This window comes from Rhopalosiphum padi, chromosome 2 (genome assembly GCF_020882245.1).
Source record: "Rhopalosiphum padi isolate XX-2018 chromosome 2, ASM2088224v1, whole genome shotgun sequence".
NCBI classification, from domain to species: Eukaryota; Metazoa; Arthropoda; class Insecta; order Hemiptera; family Aphididae; genus Rhopalosiphum; species Rhopalosiphum padi.
Window position 1 is genome coordinate 48,495,508 of NC_083598.1, and position 14,697 is coordinate 48,510,204.

The 14,697-nt window shown below is 26.2% G+C and overlaps 2 protein-coding genes and 2 long non-coding RNA genes across 6 annotated transcripts in view; 2 read left to right on the forward strand and 2 right to left on the reverse strand.

Moving 5' to 3' along the window:
- Nucleotides 1-14,697, forward strand: part of LOC132922933 (histone H2B-like) — a 110,072-nt gene that overhangs the window by 36,343 nt on the left and 59,032 nt on the right. The window lies entirely within an intron of this gene.
- LOC132920917 (uncharacterized) lies at nucleotides 1,050-1,668 on the reverse strand. The gene is made up of 2 exons (XR_009660802.1): nucleotides 1,428-1,668; nucleotides 1,050-1,340 (listed from the first exon to the last, which is right to left on the reverse strand). It is a non-coding gene; the product is annotated as an uncharacterized LOC132920917 (long non-coding RNA).
- LOC132923135 (uncharacterized) lies at nucleotides 4,058-6,376 on the reverse strand. Its single transcript, XR_009661102.1, has 4 exons — nucleotides 6,198-6,376; nucleotides 4,667-4,828; nucleotides 4,255-4,407; nucleotides 4,058-4,196 (listed from the first exon to the last, which is right to left on the reverse strand). It is a non-coding gene; the product is annotated as an uncharacterized LOC132923135 (long non-coding RNA).
- Nucleotides 9,483-14,401, forward strand: LOC132922988 (general transcription factor 3C polypeptide 6-like). 3 transcript variants are annotated; one of them, XM_060986752.1, is made up of 4 exons: nucleotides 9,489-9,693; nucleotides 9,811-10,050; nucleotides 10,820-10,982; nucleotides 14,376-14,401. In XM_060986752.1, exons 2-4 carry the CDS (start codon nucleotides 9,874-9,876, stop codon nucleotides 14,384-14,386), a joined length of 351 nt encoding a protein of 116 aa, XP_060842735.1. In that variant the 5' UTR covers nucleotides 9,489-9,693; nucleotides 9,811-9,873; the 3' UTR covers nucleotides 14,387-14,401. The 3 variants fall into 3 exon arrangements, with proteins under 3 accessions (XP_060842734.1, XP_060842733.1, XP_060842735.1); XM_060986751.1 differs by lacking the exon at nucleotides 14,376-14,401 and having other exon boundaries at nucleotides 9,483-9,693; nucleotides 9,819-10,050; nucleotides 10,820-11,150; XM_060986750.1 differs by lacking the exon at nucleotides 14,376-14,401 and having other exon boundaries at nucleotides 9,484-9,693; nucleotides 10,820-11,150.

Below are 14,697 nucleotides of genomic sequence, written 5' to 3' on the forward strand. Positions count from 1 at the left end.
CATTTTTTATGAATATTGTATTAATTATATTATTAACATTATACTTAAGAAAAACTTCAATATGACAATGACACTTAACTATTCTTTGATCTGCCACTGTTCTCTCGTGAAACTAGAAATTTGATAAGTGATAGTGTTCTGTTTATGTGTATACCAAGAATAATATTATGTATACGCCTAATTATACACACATTAACAAAACTAACAAAAAATAATTAGTATTTTGTACCTAATTTGCACTTGTATCATTAATTCTGAATAATACATACGAGTATTATATATAAAGGGTTCTAAAATTTCATGAAATTTATTTTTTTGAAATATTTCATTTTTATTAAAATAAAAAAAAACATAAAATAGGTTATAAGATATAAAAAATTAAATAGGTTAATTTAATATTTATAACTTATAAAGTTTAACCAAATGCACTATTATATTTATCCTTTTATTACCTATCTAATATTATTTAACTTTTGTATAGTTTTGCTTATTGCCTATTTAAATTCAAATAAAATATAAATATAAAATGTATAATATAGTATAATTTGTATTATAATTATATTAATAAACATACAAAAAAACTCAAAAATTAAAAAAAAAAATTATTTTTCAATATTTCACACTCATAACAGTCATAACCATATATATTTAGTCTAAAAACAAGTAACAATTTTTTTTGTTAGGTGCGGGGCGTAAAAACACAGTCAGAAAACTCAGAACATCAGTGGTATAAATAAAGTTCTGGTATTTTTAAACATATTTTTATTCCTACAAACTACAAGTGGAAATATGTGATAACGAAATTGTTCAGACAAATTCGTATACTAAATAAAATAATATAATATACGTAATCATGAATTGACTATGAAACCAAACAAAGTCATAAAGAATAATAAAGTAAGTAAAACTATTTACTATTCAAACTATATTTGGTTTATTATGAAAAAAAAAACAAAAAAAAATTTAAAAAATAACATACAATTGTATAGAATAACATAATATTTAACATAGTATTAGGTAGCTGTGACTTTATACAAGTAATACATAAATAAATTACTAATATTGAATATTATATTTTTATGATAGTATAATGCACTAAGATTGTTTGTAATAACTATAGCAATTAAAATAGGAATATAATATAACAAATAGTTCATAAATACATTATGACATATCTACATTAAATCGGATCTGTGTTGTATAAATGAAAAAATAGTAAATAAATAATAAAAGAATTTCATATTATATACCTTGTGAATGTGTATTTTGTTATATTGCCCATTTTCACCCATCGTGTTTATATTTAAGTATTGTTTTGATATAAATCAGGAGCAGTTTGTCTAAGAAAACACAAATATTAGATATAAACGAAATTTAAAATTAAAATGAATAATAATATTATTTGTGTATGTTACGATGATAATTACATGACATTATCGGCAGAGAATATTTTTGATAAAAGTTTGAACAGGCCTTTGAAGAACACATACAGTGGATGCTTAGAGCCGACCTTAGTGTATTTTTCAGCACTGCGTGCGTACCGGAAAAAATCATGCGTTTTTCCACCAAATGAGCTGAAACCAATAAATTGAGTATATTAATCAAGATTTTATTATAATTGAATAATATATTATCATATGATCACGTAACGATCTGAAAATTCTCAAAGATCAATAATAATCAACCAAATTACAGAATTATAGTAAAACATCGAACATAATATGTATGATTTATAAAGCGCTTTCGTGCAGCTTGGATTCTAAAGTCTTTACAACTTCGTGCCTTATAAAACCTAGCCCTGAGTATTTTTTTTTACATGACATCTGTAGGTACACTGTAATGGTATGAATATTTTAAATATGCACACTTATCATACACTTATTGTTATTAATTAATTAATAGCGTTTTATTAACAAAAAAATAAATTTAAAAGTAAAACCACTGATGTAGACACATTATTGGATTTTCTTAAAATGAAAGAGGTTGAAAAAGAAAGGCGCCATAAAAAAAAAATGGACCTTATAAAAAGTTTATTGAAGTGATTTAATTATATATACTATTATATTATTATACATTTATACATATACTGTTATACACTTAAATTATACTTAAGTTTTGTTTTACTAGTGTTACTACTACAGTGTAAACCGTATATTGGCTATTTATCAATCATATAAACTTAAAACTTTATAACATTTTAAGATTTTAACAAGAAATGTTACTTTAATACTTTATTTATATTGTCATGTATTTTTATTAAAATACTGATGATAACTCCTTTTTAAAACTTTAAAAAATTCACTAAAATCATGTAACAAAACTCAATAAATTACCATACATTTTATTAATTTTATATCAATTACAAATAAAGTAAACTATTTTTAATGGCATCCCGTTTAGTTTCCCCATTTCTTTTAAGAATAATATCTGTATCAATCTGATTTGTTTCGAGATCTGCTGTTGATGTTAATTCATTGTCTAAATCAATATAATCACCCATATCTATACACATGTTATGTAACACACATCATGATATAATAAATTTGGTTATTTTATTTACAGAATGGATATCAACCTGAATAAGTTGTCTAAATCGAGATTTAAGAAGGCCAAAAGAGTTTTCAATCAAAACTTGTTGCACAAAATGTTTTGTTAAAACTTAATTTTGAATGAGTAAGGCCCTCCTCACCACGGATATAGATACTAGTATCTATATCCGTGCTCCTCACACAGGGATACTCAAAAGAAACTGCAATCGCCTAGGTACTAGGTGACTGGGTGACTAGGCAACTGCGCATGTTTGTTTGAATGGCGTCGTTCAGACGGCGCTACTAAAGTCGCCGCGACTGATAAACTGACGCGACTAGACATGCCGGTCTCCTCGCTACTTTGGTTGATCGAGTTGCTCGATAATTTTTATTTCGTGTATAATAAAATAATATGGATAATAACATGGATCAAAATTTTAATATAAAATTTGTGCAACAAATAGAAAAGGATCCCGAGCTATATAATTATACTTTAAAAAGCTACTCCAAAAGAAATAGGTATAGCGGAAAAAGCTTGGAGTAAAGTAGCCACAGAAGTTAAGCTCACAGGTAAGGCCGAGAAAAATCGAGTATTATCACAATAATAATAATAATATGTCTAATAATTGGTTCTGAGTACAGCTATAAAGAATTTATTATTTATAATTATTAATTAATTATAATTTGTTTATATATTTTAATAGTGTTGGCCAACGATATAATTTTCAATATCGATATCGTATTTTTTCCCCCCGATATCGTATTGCGATATCGGAAAAATACCGATATCGATATCGAAGCATATTCAAAATTTAAAACATTAGAAGTGTAGAATGCATATTATATTACGAGTGTATTGAAAGTATATTAAAAGTATAGAATACATATTGTTTTAATATTATATTATGAGTATAAATTAATTATTAATTAACAATTATATATTATTTTTTAAATTTCTTCTTCGAGCAGTTTTTCCATCAATGTTTCAGAACTTGGGTTCGATTTGAAATATGAATTCAAAAATAATGTATAGATTATATGGTTAATTTTTTTTGCGTATTTTTGCATATTTCAATGATGAAAATGCATATTAATTGCATATTAATGTTGCATATTCTACAATAATAATAATAATCATTATAATTCTATTTTTGCTCATTAAAGTCATATTTACGTCTATACAAATACCTACTATTGATCGTAAATAACCCATGATAATGTACATCAATAAGTTATCGATGAATAACGAAAAATATTGGATTTTCTAGTGGTTAATTTATAAATACGCGTCTACATTAGATAACTGCACTATATGTACACATACTGTACTATATAACTATATTTTAAATAATATTCTTTCTTTCAAGTGTAAACACAAAAAATAACTCTAATGATAACCATTTTAAATATTTTTGTTTATTATTATACAGAAAAATATGAATTTAAATATTCAACACATCTTAATACTTAAAGCAGATAATTCTTTGTAGTTTAAAGTTTAAACACAATAATTCCACTGCTATGTAATAGAGGCTCGAGGAGTGAGAAAGTAATTTGCTAAATAATTTTTAACTTGATTAGCGGTAGCACGATCACGTAACACAAGATCTTGAATTGGTAATACCGTTGTACCGTCGATGCTATCTTGAATGTTTTCAACTTGTGTATCTGTATAAGCATGAACAACGTCAATTATATAATTTTTAATTTTAGGTATTATAGATACTTTTTTAATTTAATGGTTTCTTCATCGCCAGAACTTTCACTAGACGACAAGCAGTCCATACTCCATAATAGCCAATATGGTAGATTTATCCATTATAATATTTTATTATGGCGTATAATTATTTATTTTATCTTCGTTATTACATAGCTAGTCCTAAAGTCCAACAATACAAACGTTTTGGATAAAATTTGAATAGACTGCCTTTCACATTAATGATAAGTGATAACGCACGAGCTCGTGCAATTATCTTTGCACTCGGTGCAAAAAACTGGCGTAGTGCATTGAGATGAAACATAAAAAAGTCCACTCAGTGCACATTCATCTTGCCGGTGGAACATAAATATATGTAATGGTGCAGTCAGTGCGGGGTGGTGGAAAACGCTATAAATATAAGAATAATATAGGTACGTACGATTGACATCATCTCATCACTCCCATCATCGCTGATGAGATTTATTATGGAACAATTATTTGTGTTGACGGTTGTATCAACGATGATATCGTCCCAATAATACGAAACAGATAGTGCGGGATCGCAATTCCATCGTTTCACTTTTTCCATCGATTTGTTATACTATACAGATAAATTACGTTTTAAATATTTTCCGACCAGTTAAATATACGTAGGTCATACTATCTTATATAGTCACTTAAAACACAAAAATAAGATGACGGGGATTGATTTTAACCCTATAGCAGTATATCGATTACCAAAACGGTATAGTTTGGCAAAAATGTATCCTACATTCCCATGCGCACACCAATTGCACAACGCTCATCTGCTGAGAGCATATTATATAAAATACATGTCCTAACTGCTTTAAAGGCTTAAAGCTTCGTAGTTTTAATATTTTTAAACATCAAGAAAATATATTATATTTAATATGAATAAATATAAAATAGAATATATTGTAGTTTTTTTTTTTAAACACATATAAATTAGTAACTATACTTACAATAATAATAATAATAATAAACATATTTTATAATTTTTAATAATATAATAATATATATATTTAAAATCAATAAAAATTGAATAAAAAAAAATATTTTAATTTAGTGGAGAATAATCGTTTTATTTTTATTTTTTTGTATGACGACAACAAGGCACTAATATACTTATTTCAAACAATTGCCTTTGACAAGTTGTATAATTTGAGTAGTGTCGAGATATATTTATTTTGATTGGGACCATGTGAAGGGATATGATTTTTTATTGATAATTGTTATTCTTCAGTTTGCACTGACTGGTCTAGATTGACTAGATTACTTATATTATCATTATTTGAATTACAGTTTCGGTAAAATAGTATTTTTGCTGTTTTTATAATAGATTGTCGAATGATGGTGATTTAAACAGAAGTAATGAGAATTTTATCTAAGGCAAAATATTAGGGAACTGTGATATACATGATATGTCAATGGTTTGGTACTCTTAAAATATTTACCTGGTAGATTGAGAAATGAGAGATTCCCACGCTAGGGAAACATAGGGCAGAATTAATTATTTAATATACAACAGTGCTCGAATTGGAAAAAAAAATGATGACTGACGCTGGTTTTAGTTCAGAAAGTACCGTTCCATAGCAGATAAATTGTAAAGTAATCCGTTGTGGACTTCGTCCCCCACACCCTCAACACAGTAAGGTACTATAAAGCTAGTATTTTCCCTTGCTTAATTAAATGAAGGGGAACTCTGAAATCTATGAAAAAATGAAAGCGGACTCCGTTTTTATACAATAATATATATATATATATATATTATACTCGTAATCATTTTTTGCACACCACTAAATGTTAAAGATTTTTAGTGCGCATTAAGTCCTGAACTATATAGTTATAATTATTTTTTACTTAGACTGCACAGAAGTATTAAAAAACAGATTAAAACTATATGATATAATAATAAATAAGAATCAACTCGGAGAGTGATTAATACATACGTAGTTATTTTCTTCATCATCACACAGGTCAATTATTTCAATTTCAGTAGTACATTCAGATTGAAATGCATCATATACGGGTAAGTACTCGTCTGATCCATCAATGATGACGATCGATAACGAGCAGTCTTTAAGCGTGTGTTTTGTAGCGTAGAACATAATAATTTACGTTGTATATAAATAATAAATATAAATATAATTAATATATATACTTAATTAATTATTTATACAATCAAAACCCTACAAACGAACTTTATGATGTGTACGGTGGCACAACCCTCCCCCCTCCAAAAAAAAGAATCCTGATTGCGTCACTGGTTTATGTTAAAAACAAAAGTATCAGTAATAGCGATTTACAGGGGACGATGGCGATGTCGATAATTGAAGAAATCCGAATAGCGAGACGTGTCTTATAGCGAAGATAGTAAACCCCACTTACATTAAAATCCCTCCTGTACCCGCGCGCCCATAATAGGGAGACGTTGCATCGCAATGACTCTTTGATATAATAATATAATATTTGGAATTACCCGCGTCCCGCACGGCCGTATCGCGCGCATCCAATCTATTAATAATTCTTAAAGACTATAACTGTACAACAAAAAACCAATTTTATCAAATATTAAAACATATATCATTTTTGTAATATAAATGACGTTAAAATTTGTAAATATTTTATAAAACAAAATTATTTGTCCTGTGTTCTAATTTTTTAGTGGGTAGACGTCTCATTGTCTCCTATGACGCTTCGCCACTGTAGTAGTTACCAAAATAAATAGCGAAAACGTTGAGATAGTACTTACATCCGGTTTTGATTTTTTTCCGATTAAAATTATCGTCAATATCACTATCATCACTACGTTTGCGTTTATTATCCATTTTTCAGAAAAGGTACAAGCACAATAAGCCAAAATGAATTGTATTTTTATTACAATCAATTAATATTTACAGAAAGAATTAGGTAATAGATTTTGTTATTAAAGTTATCGTTATGAATAATATTTTTTTGTCGTTATGTGGAAAACAACCATCGGCAATGCCCCCTTGGTTGCGTATTATTTATTGTTAGCCAGCGAAAAATTAAACATTTTATGATCGCATTTTTATTATTATATTATTTATACACAAATCCACGTGTATAATAAATAAGTACCTAATATATATATATTTATAGGTACATCAAATTAAGCATCAAAATTGAGTAAATATATGATATGATTTTTTTTAAATGTTTAATATTTCGAAGAAAGCGATGAATGTATTGATTTTAGTATTTTACAATGATGTGTTTTTTTGTGTGTGTGTTTAAGTAGTTGACAAAATGCTTCAATTGTTTTAAATGGTAGGTAGGTTTCTAGAAAACTGGATCTAGTTGGTACTTTGGAGGATCAAAAGTAAAAAACTCTTAGTATTTTATATTGTAACAATGAAATTAGGAAAAAACGGGAATTTTTAAATAAATCCAATTTTCGAAAACATCAAATTTGTTTTTTAAGTGTAATTTGAATATTTTAGATATTTTCAATTCCCATAAAATAATTATATAAACATTTTTTATTTATGATCAAATTTTCAAATTTTTTAAATTCTTTTTGAGCTTTAATAGGTATGAGAAATTTTCAATTTTTTCTTAGTTTTTTTTTCTAAAAATATTTAGAAATTATTTGCTAGGTAGAAATGCTTGAAAAATTCATAAAAAACTCTTCGTAAGTTGTTTATTATTCAATAAAAAATATCGAAAATCTCAAATCATAACATTTTTTCTATAACAAATTAACGAAAAATAATAAGTTGAACGTTAAAATTCATTAAAAAAAAATAGCACTATAATTAAGTACATTAGGTTGCCATTTAAAAATCAAAAGTTGATAGAGGTAAATTTAAATTTGTTAAAGTGGATGGATGACCGATTTCATGAGAAAATATTTTAAGTTTGACGTATGAAAAATACGTTCTTAATGTGTTTTAAATAAAAAAAGTTGTTAAACATACTACACCATTTTTAATTTAATTAGAAAAAAATACACTATAAAAGAGTTGTTTATTTTTAATTTTGAAATAATTTTCAATATAAAATAATTATTAAATATAAATAAGCTTCTCGTTTCATTTTTAAATTAATTATCATTGTTATGGTAATATTATTATAAAATCATATAATTTATTAATATATCATATTCATTATTCTAATTTAAAAATAAACTTACTATCAATCAACTATGGTCTACAGTAGTGAAAATATAATTAACTTCTTACCAATCAGCACTTGTGAAGAACAGATAAACAGCAAGGGTACTTAGATGTCTTTACAGTTAACAGCTCTGGAATATATCTTATAATAATTAAAAAATAATTAATTCAATTTGTTATTAAAAAAAATACTAATGCTATATTAAAGATATTTAAATAAAATAAACAATGATATAGTGGTTTTTGCCACAATGCGATACGATATTAACATTGCACATTGTAATTTTTATTGCATATTATTGTACCTATAAACCATAAATAAATATATATATATTTTTAATAGGTATTATAATGATTTCGTTCTTGACATTTACATTCACGTCTATATTAAATAAAATACATATAGGAAGGAATCTGTGGACTATAGAGTTAAATTTATACCTTTTATTTTACAACAATAAAACAGACTACTACAACAGAATATTTATGTTATTTAAATGTCATTCAGGCGCATCATTTTGAAGTGTTGTTTGACATGTTTCATCTTTTAAAAATTGTATATCTATTATCTATAAGGTAATATGAAAATAAAATTCAAGACTTCTGAATTCGGACATAATCTATAACTTATAAGATTATATTATATTCAGCTTTCTACAGACATTTTAAATTTTAGAATTTGTTTAGATTTTTTAGGATTATGGTGATATACTTTTTTCATCTAAGTAAAGCATCTGAAGGTTAGGACTGAAGTACTGAACATTTAGTACAGTAAGTACTTTTAACTTGTTCTTGTAGCACTTTAAATGTATAAAAATACTTGGGGAGGGGTACTATATTTTTTTTCATCTAAAATGAAATTCAATATAATTAAACACATAGCATATAGCTATTTTATATATAATGAGAAATGCCTTGTTATTTTTTTGCCGTACTGTGGTGGTGGGGATAACATTTTAACCGGCTGACCGTTTTTTGGTGTTCTGCGATAGTACCCACTCCAGTATTGTTATCTATCTCGACGCCGGCCGATAACGACGCTATCACGGTTATCAGTGTTATTCTGTGCTGTTAGTATCACGGGTAAATGTATGATATAATATTACGATATTCATAGCTTGACGCCAACGGGGTTGGGAGACCGGAATTGTTGGAATTCGAAATGTAAAAAATAAAAATGTTTTGGAGCATTTTACATTTAGAACGTAATACCTCTGCCAACTCCTAATACTACTGTGTTACCGTCATCCGAATTGAAATTCGTATTTTGTGATGTCAACTGAACTGAACGATGTACAATATCTAGGTAGGTGGTGATTGGTCAATGACTTTATAAAATTAAATTTAAAATTCCGAAATCCAATGTTCCGCTCTAATATAACTACCAATTATTAATATTGATGTTACATACTCACATCTCCAGGGTTGCAGGATTTTTAGTTGCAAAAACAGTACGAAAATCTATCAGTGTTATTATTGTTAAGTTATGATGGATTCAAATAATGATTCAATAGACACACAGGATTTCGAAGAAATTGTCGAGGAAACTTTAATTCACGTCACCGTGGATAATGCTGATGAAATGTCCATTTTGAATGCAAACAGCAATGTTCGAGTGTTAGCCGTGGACTCTGAAACTCCAGTATTACAAATCGAAAACAAGGTATCTACCTAACTTTTTATTTATTTTTTTAAAGTTGAGTAGTAAGTATGTTTTATATTAAATTGATAATGATACGTACAGATATTGTTTAACTTGAGGTGTACAAAAGTGAAAATCAATTTGGGGTACTATATTGGTGCTAGACCAAGGTTTGCTTTGGATGACCATTATGCATAAATTTGTTTTGTGCATTATAAAAAAAATTTCTAAGGATCAATCATATTAAGCACTTAGAAACAAAATCATTTTTTAATGTTTAAATATGAATAATAAATAAATTCATAGTAGTACTAATGGCGGTTCTATAGCCCAAAATATTGTGTATAGAACAAATTAATCTGTTGGCAGTCACCAATGTGTTACTGTTTTATAAATTTTTTTCCTAACCAGGCATTAATTTTTGAAAATGGAAATTTTTATAAGCAATAAAGGCGGTGAAAAGATACGTTATAAAGATTAAACTTATTTTGTTAAGTCCCTGGGTAAAAATTATATTACTTAGAAATATTATACAAAAAATACAACAAATAGTCCTAAAATACTAAATATTTTGTAAATTTACTTTTCAATGTCAAAAGAACATGTTTATTCATATAATATATTTTTTTCTTTTTTTTTTGAAATTTTAACTATGAATAATACTAATTTTTAATAAATAATAAGTATTTTATTAGATAAGATAAATTGTTGGTAAATAATTTAGTTTATTTATTACTAATAAATTATTAGTTTATTAGGTGTGTTTAATGTTGTTAATTTCTGTTTATAGATTTTCCATTTTAACGAATGGAAGTATATAACTGGGACTGCTATGTTTTTCGAGCGTAAGAACGAGGTGAAAAAAATTGATCCTCTATATGATAATAGATGTGGTACTGTTTTACAATATATAGGTTCCACTCGCAAATGTTTAGAGATGACAAAAAAGGAAAGTATGAATACACAATATTTTATATTTTTTTCTACTAATTTAGAGTATTGTAAATTGATATTTTTAATTCCAACATATATGTATGTTTTAAACAATTTTGTACATTATACTAGCATTAAAAAAAAGTGTTTATAAAAATTATAAGCAAATTAAATGGATAAAATGTTTATTACGTTTATAATCTATCCATAGACAAGATTACTTATTCCAATCCTCTTGTTCCATAGTTTAACCTTAGTTTTTTAAGTTGTACCATGAATAATAATAACAATTATAAAAGTGCCATAATGAGATTAATCTAGGAATAAATACTAAGTTTAATATCAGTATATGATTAATATATTATAAGATATGGTTGGAAACATTTTCCATGATATTTAATAGTTTTGATTTACATTTTGCATATTATGTTTTGTATACACAAATAATTTTTATTTCTTCTTATCAGTGGCGTAATTAGGAATTTGTCTTAGGGGGGGATTTTCAGTACAGTGGTGAGTGGTATCTGAGAATCCTTTTGTTTTTTTAAAAATCCTTCAACTAATATATAGGTACACAAAATGTTAAAATGTATTAATAAATGTTGCTTTTTCCAATCAATATGTCTTCGCATGGTCGCCAAAGCACCCTGGTATGTCACAAACGCCGCCTTACATCAAGACCTCAAAGTACAATCCATCAACCACACAGCAACCAAATTCTACTCAAGACTTCACCGCAAAATGCAAGGCCACTCCAACAAATTAATTTCCAATCTTCATTCAAAACATCTTCCCGGTAACCCCACTCGCCGACTTAACAGAAATTGGTCGAGAGACCTTATCCAAAATACTTGACTTACTTAATTAGATTTAAGACCCACTAAAAGGTAGCTCAACTGTGAGCTTTCCTTCACTGCCCTATCACTGTCACCCCTCCTCCAATTTACTCATTGTACATAACTTGTATAGATTGTAAATATTCAAATAAACGCTATATTTTTAAAAAAAAAAAAAAAAAAAAATGTTGCTTTAAAATTCTACATAATTTGTACCTATACAACATTATAATAAATTCTTCAAAATGTTAACATTGAATATATTAAAATTAAATTTTACTTTTAAATTAAATAATAATTATTAAAATATAAAATTTATTTTATTTGTAATATAATTTAATGTACAGCTCTTTTTTTGTACTGTTTACAAAAGAATTTCTAATTTTCTTAGTTTTTTAGCCAACTTGTTAATCACATCATCAGGATTTAGTGCAATTGATTTATGAACAGCCATCATGGTTAAACCATTTAATCGATCCTGAAATTAATAAAAATTACCAATAATTATTTTAATTTTCAAATAAAATAAAACTAGATACTTTAATAATAATTAATCACAATAATATATAATTGGAAGGTGGTATCCACAAATTTGTAAGCGCCTAAAATAATTATTAGATATATAAATATATCATAGTACAAATAGGTATAATTGATTTTGTTTTAAATTTATAATATTATTGAAACTAATATCCAACCGGTAGTTAAGAGGTAAATTATTTATGTTAGTAGTAAGAAGGAATATGATATTGAAAATAAAATATAGTAATAATAGTATAATACATATAATAAACCTATTAAATTTTAAATTTAAGTATTAAACTTTATCTTACAAGGTGAAATAAAATAATAATATCAATTTATATTTTATATAATATATAATATTAAAACTAAGCTTACCAGATGTTTATCAGCATCAGACAAATTTTTATTCACAAAGGAACCAATATCATTATTGTAACAATGAAGTATGTTTAAGTTTTCAATCTTTAATTTATAAAAAAAAAAATTAATAATATTTTAATGTCCTAAATATTTAATAAATCTAATTGTAATAATTGTATCATTCTTACCTTAGTAATACCTATATTTTTGTCTTCATCAGATTTTGGTTTTTTTTAAAAAAAAGATAGAATTGTATTTTTTCTTTTTTTTTCCATAATGTTATAAAAATTTTAGTTGTTATTGAAAAATAAATAATTTTAAATTTAATAATAATATTATAAAACAATAAAGCACGGATAAAATATTAAAATAATAACCGTAGAACACTGCATGTACTGTGTACAATTGTACGAATAATATTTTATACTATACGTCAACGTCAACCTCAAAGTCTCAACAATAATAACTACATTAAATAATATTTGTTTCAGCGTATTAGCTGCAGTCGCCAGTCATTGTTTCCACGATTAAAGAAATCTTTAATCGTGGTTTTTTCTTATTATCGGTATTTTCCATGTGCTTACCTATTTATAGATTTATATAATGGATAGAATTTCTATTTAATATATTTTGTTGTGATGTCAGCACGATAAAACACATAATCCCTCAAATTAATAAATAAATATACATATTATATAGGCTCTGGGGGGGGATCTATCCCCCTCATCCCCCCTTAATTACGCCCCTGCTTCTTATATAGTGTACCTAGTCCAGTGGCGTATTTTGGGGAGGTGTCCACAATGTCTGGACACCCCCCAAACCAAAAAAAAAAAATTCAATACTTAATTTTGGTAAATGTTGAAGGGAATTTGGCAAACAATAATATGTGATTCGTCATGAACTAATTTAATATTATATCAAGTCATAAACCAGGGGCGTAACTAATTCGAAAAGAAAATTAATTTAGTTTTAAATAATGTACTTAATACTTATTATCCTATTATATTTTTAATTATTTATAAAACTGTTATTCTTATAGCACCACTGGTATCAAATGTAACAAACAAAATATATAGCAATAATTAGTAAATTATTGTATCCGATGATGGTAACTAATGTGTTTTAATAATATTATATTATTATTATCCTATTACAGTAATCATGCAATTTATATTTTTATCTTATTACGGCCCCGTGTCTTATTCATGTGTCTGTGTTACTTGTTTTTCTAGCGGAAATTTGTGTATATTTAGATTATTATTTGCTTTTATCTTTAAAACTAAAATTATGTTTACAGTAATCAGTAGGTTTTTTATACCTGTATGATTTAAATTACATAAAAATTACTACTATTAATTAAATAAATGAAAAATGTTTCATTACAATACTTGATGAGTATATTATGAGGTTAATGGTAGTAGATGTAAAACAGACAAATATTGCAACCAATTAACAAATAAATTAATAAGTATATACCTATATTATCTGAACACCTCCCTAAAAACCATACGAAATACGCCATTGGGTAGTACCTACTGTACCTAAAATTATTAAAATACTGTAATTTAAACATTGTATATTGATATGTACATAATTTTATGATTTAAAATTAAATTTACTAATATTTTTATAATCAATTAGATTAATATGATAATTTGATTAATGAATTTATGATATATAATACTTTGATAGGTACAGATTGAGGGAAGTCAGAAATATTAAATATGTTCACTTCATCATCATCATCATCAGTACCTTAATGGACCATTGAGGACTTTCACTGTCATTATTAAGTTATACCATTTTTCTCTATCCGAAGTCCACTCTATTATTATATTTCCACTAGGAGTCATATCTCATATGTTCACTTATCTGTATGGCTGTACATTTTTCACATTGTCACAATGTGAAATTTGTCCTTATTTAGTTCAAATAAACAGTTTGTTTTACTTACCACTTCCTATTTACTTATATTTTGTAAAAATTAAACCTAGTGTTGATAAGTTTTTTTACA

Bases quoted from the DNA above. Each gene is read 5' to 3' on its own strand.
- LOC132922988 (XM_060986751.1), top strand. From the start codon at position 9,874: ATGATGGATTCAAATAATGATTCAATAGACACACAGGATTTCGAAGAA. The intron at 10,051-10,819 runs GTATCTACCTAA...TTCTGTTTATAG, and splicing joins TATTACAAATCGAAAACAAG to ATTTTCCATTTTAACGAATG.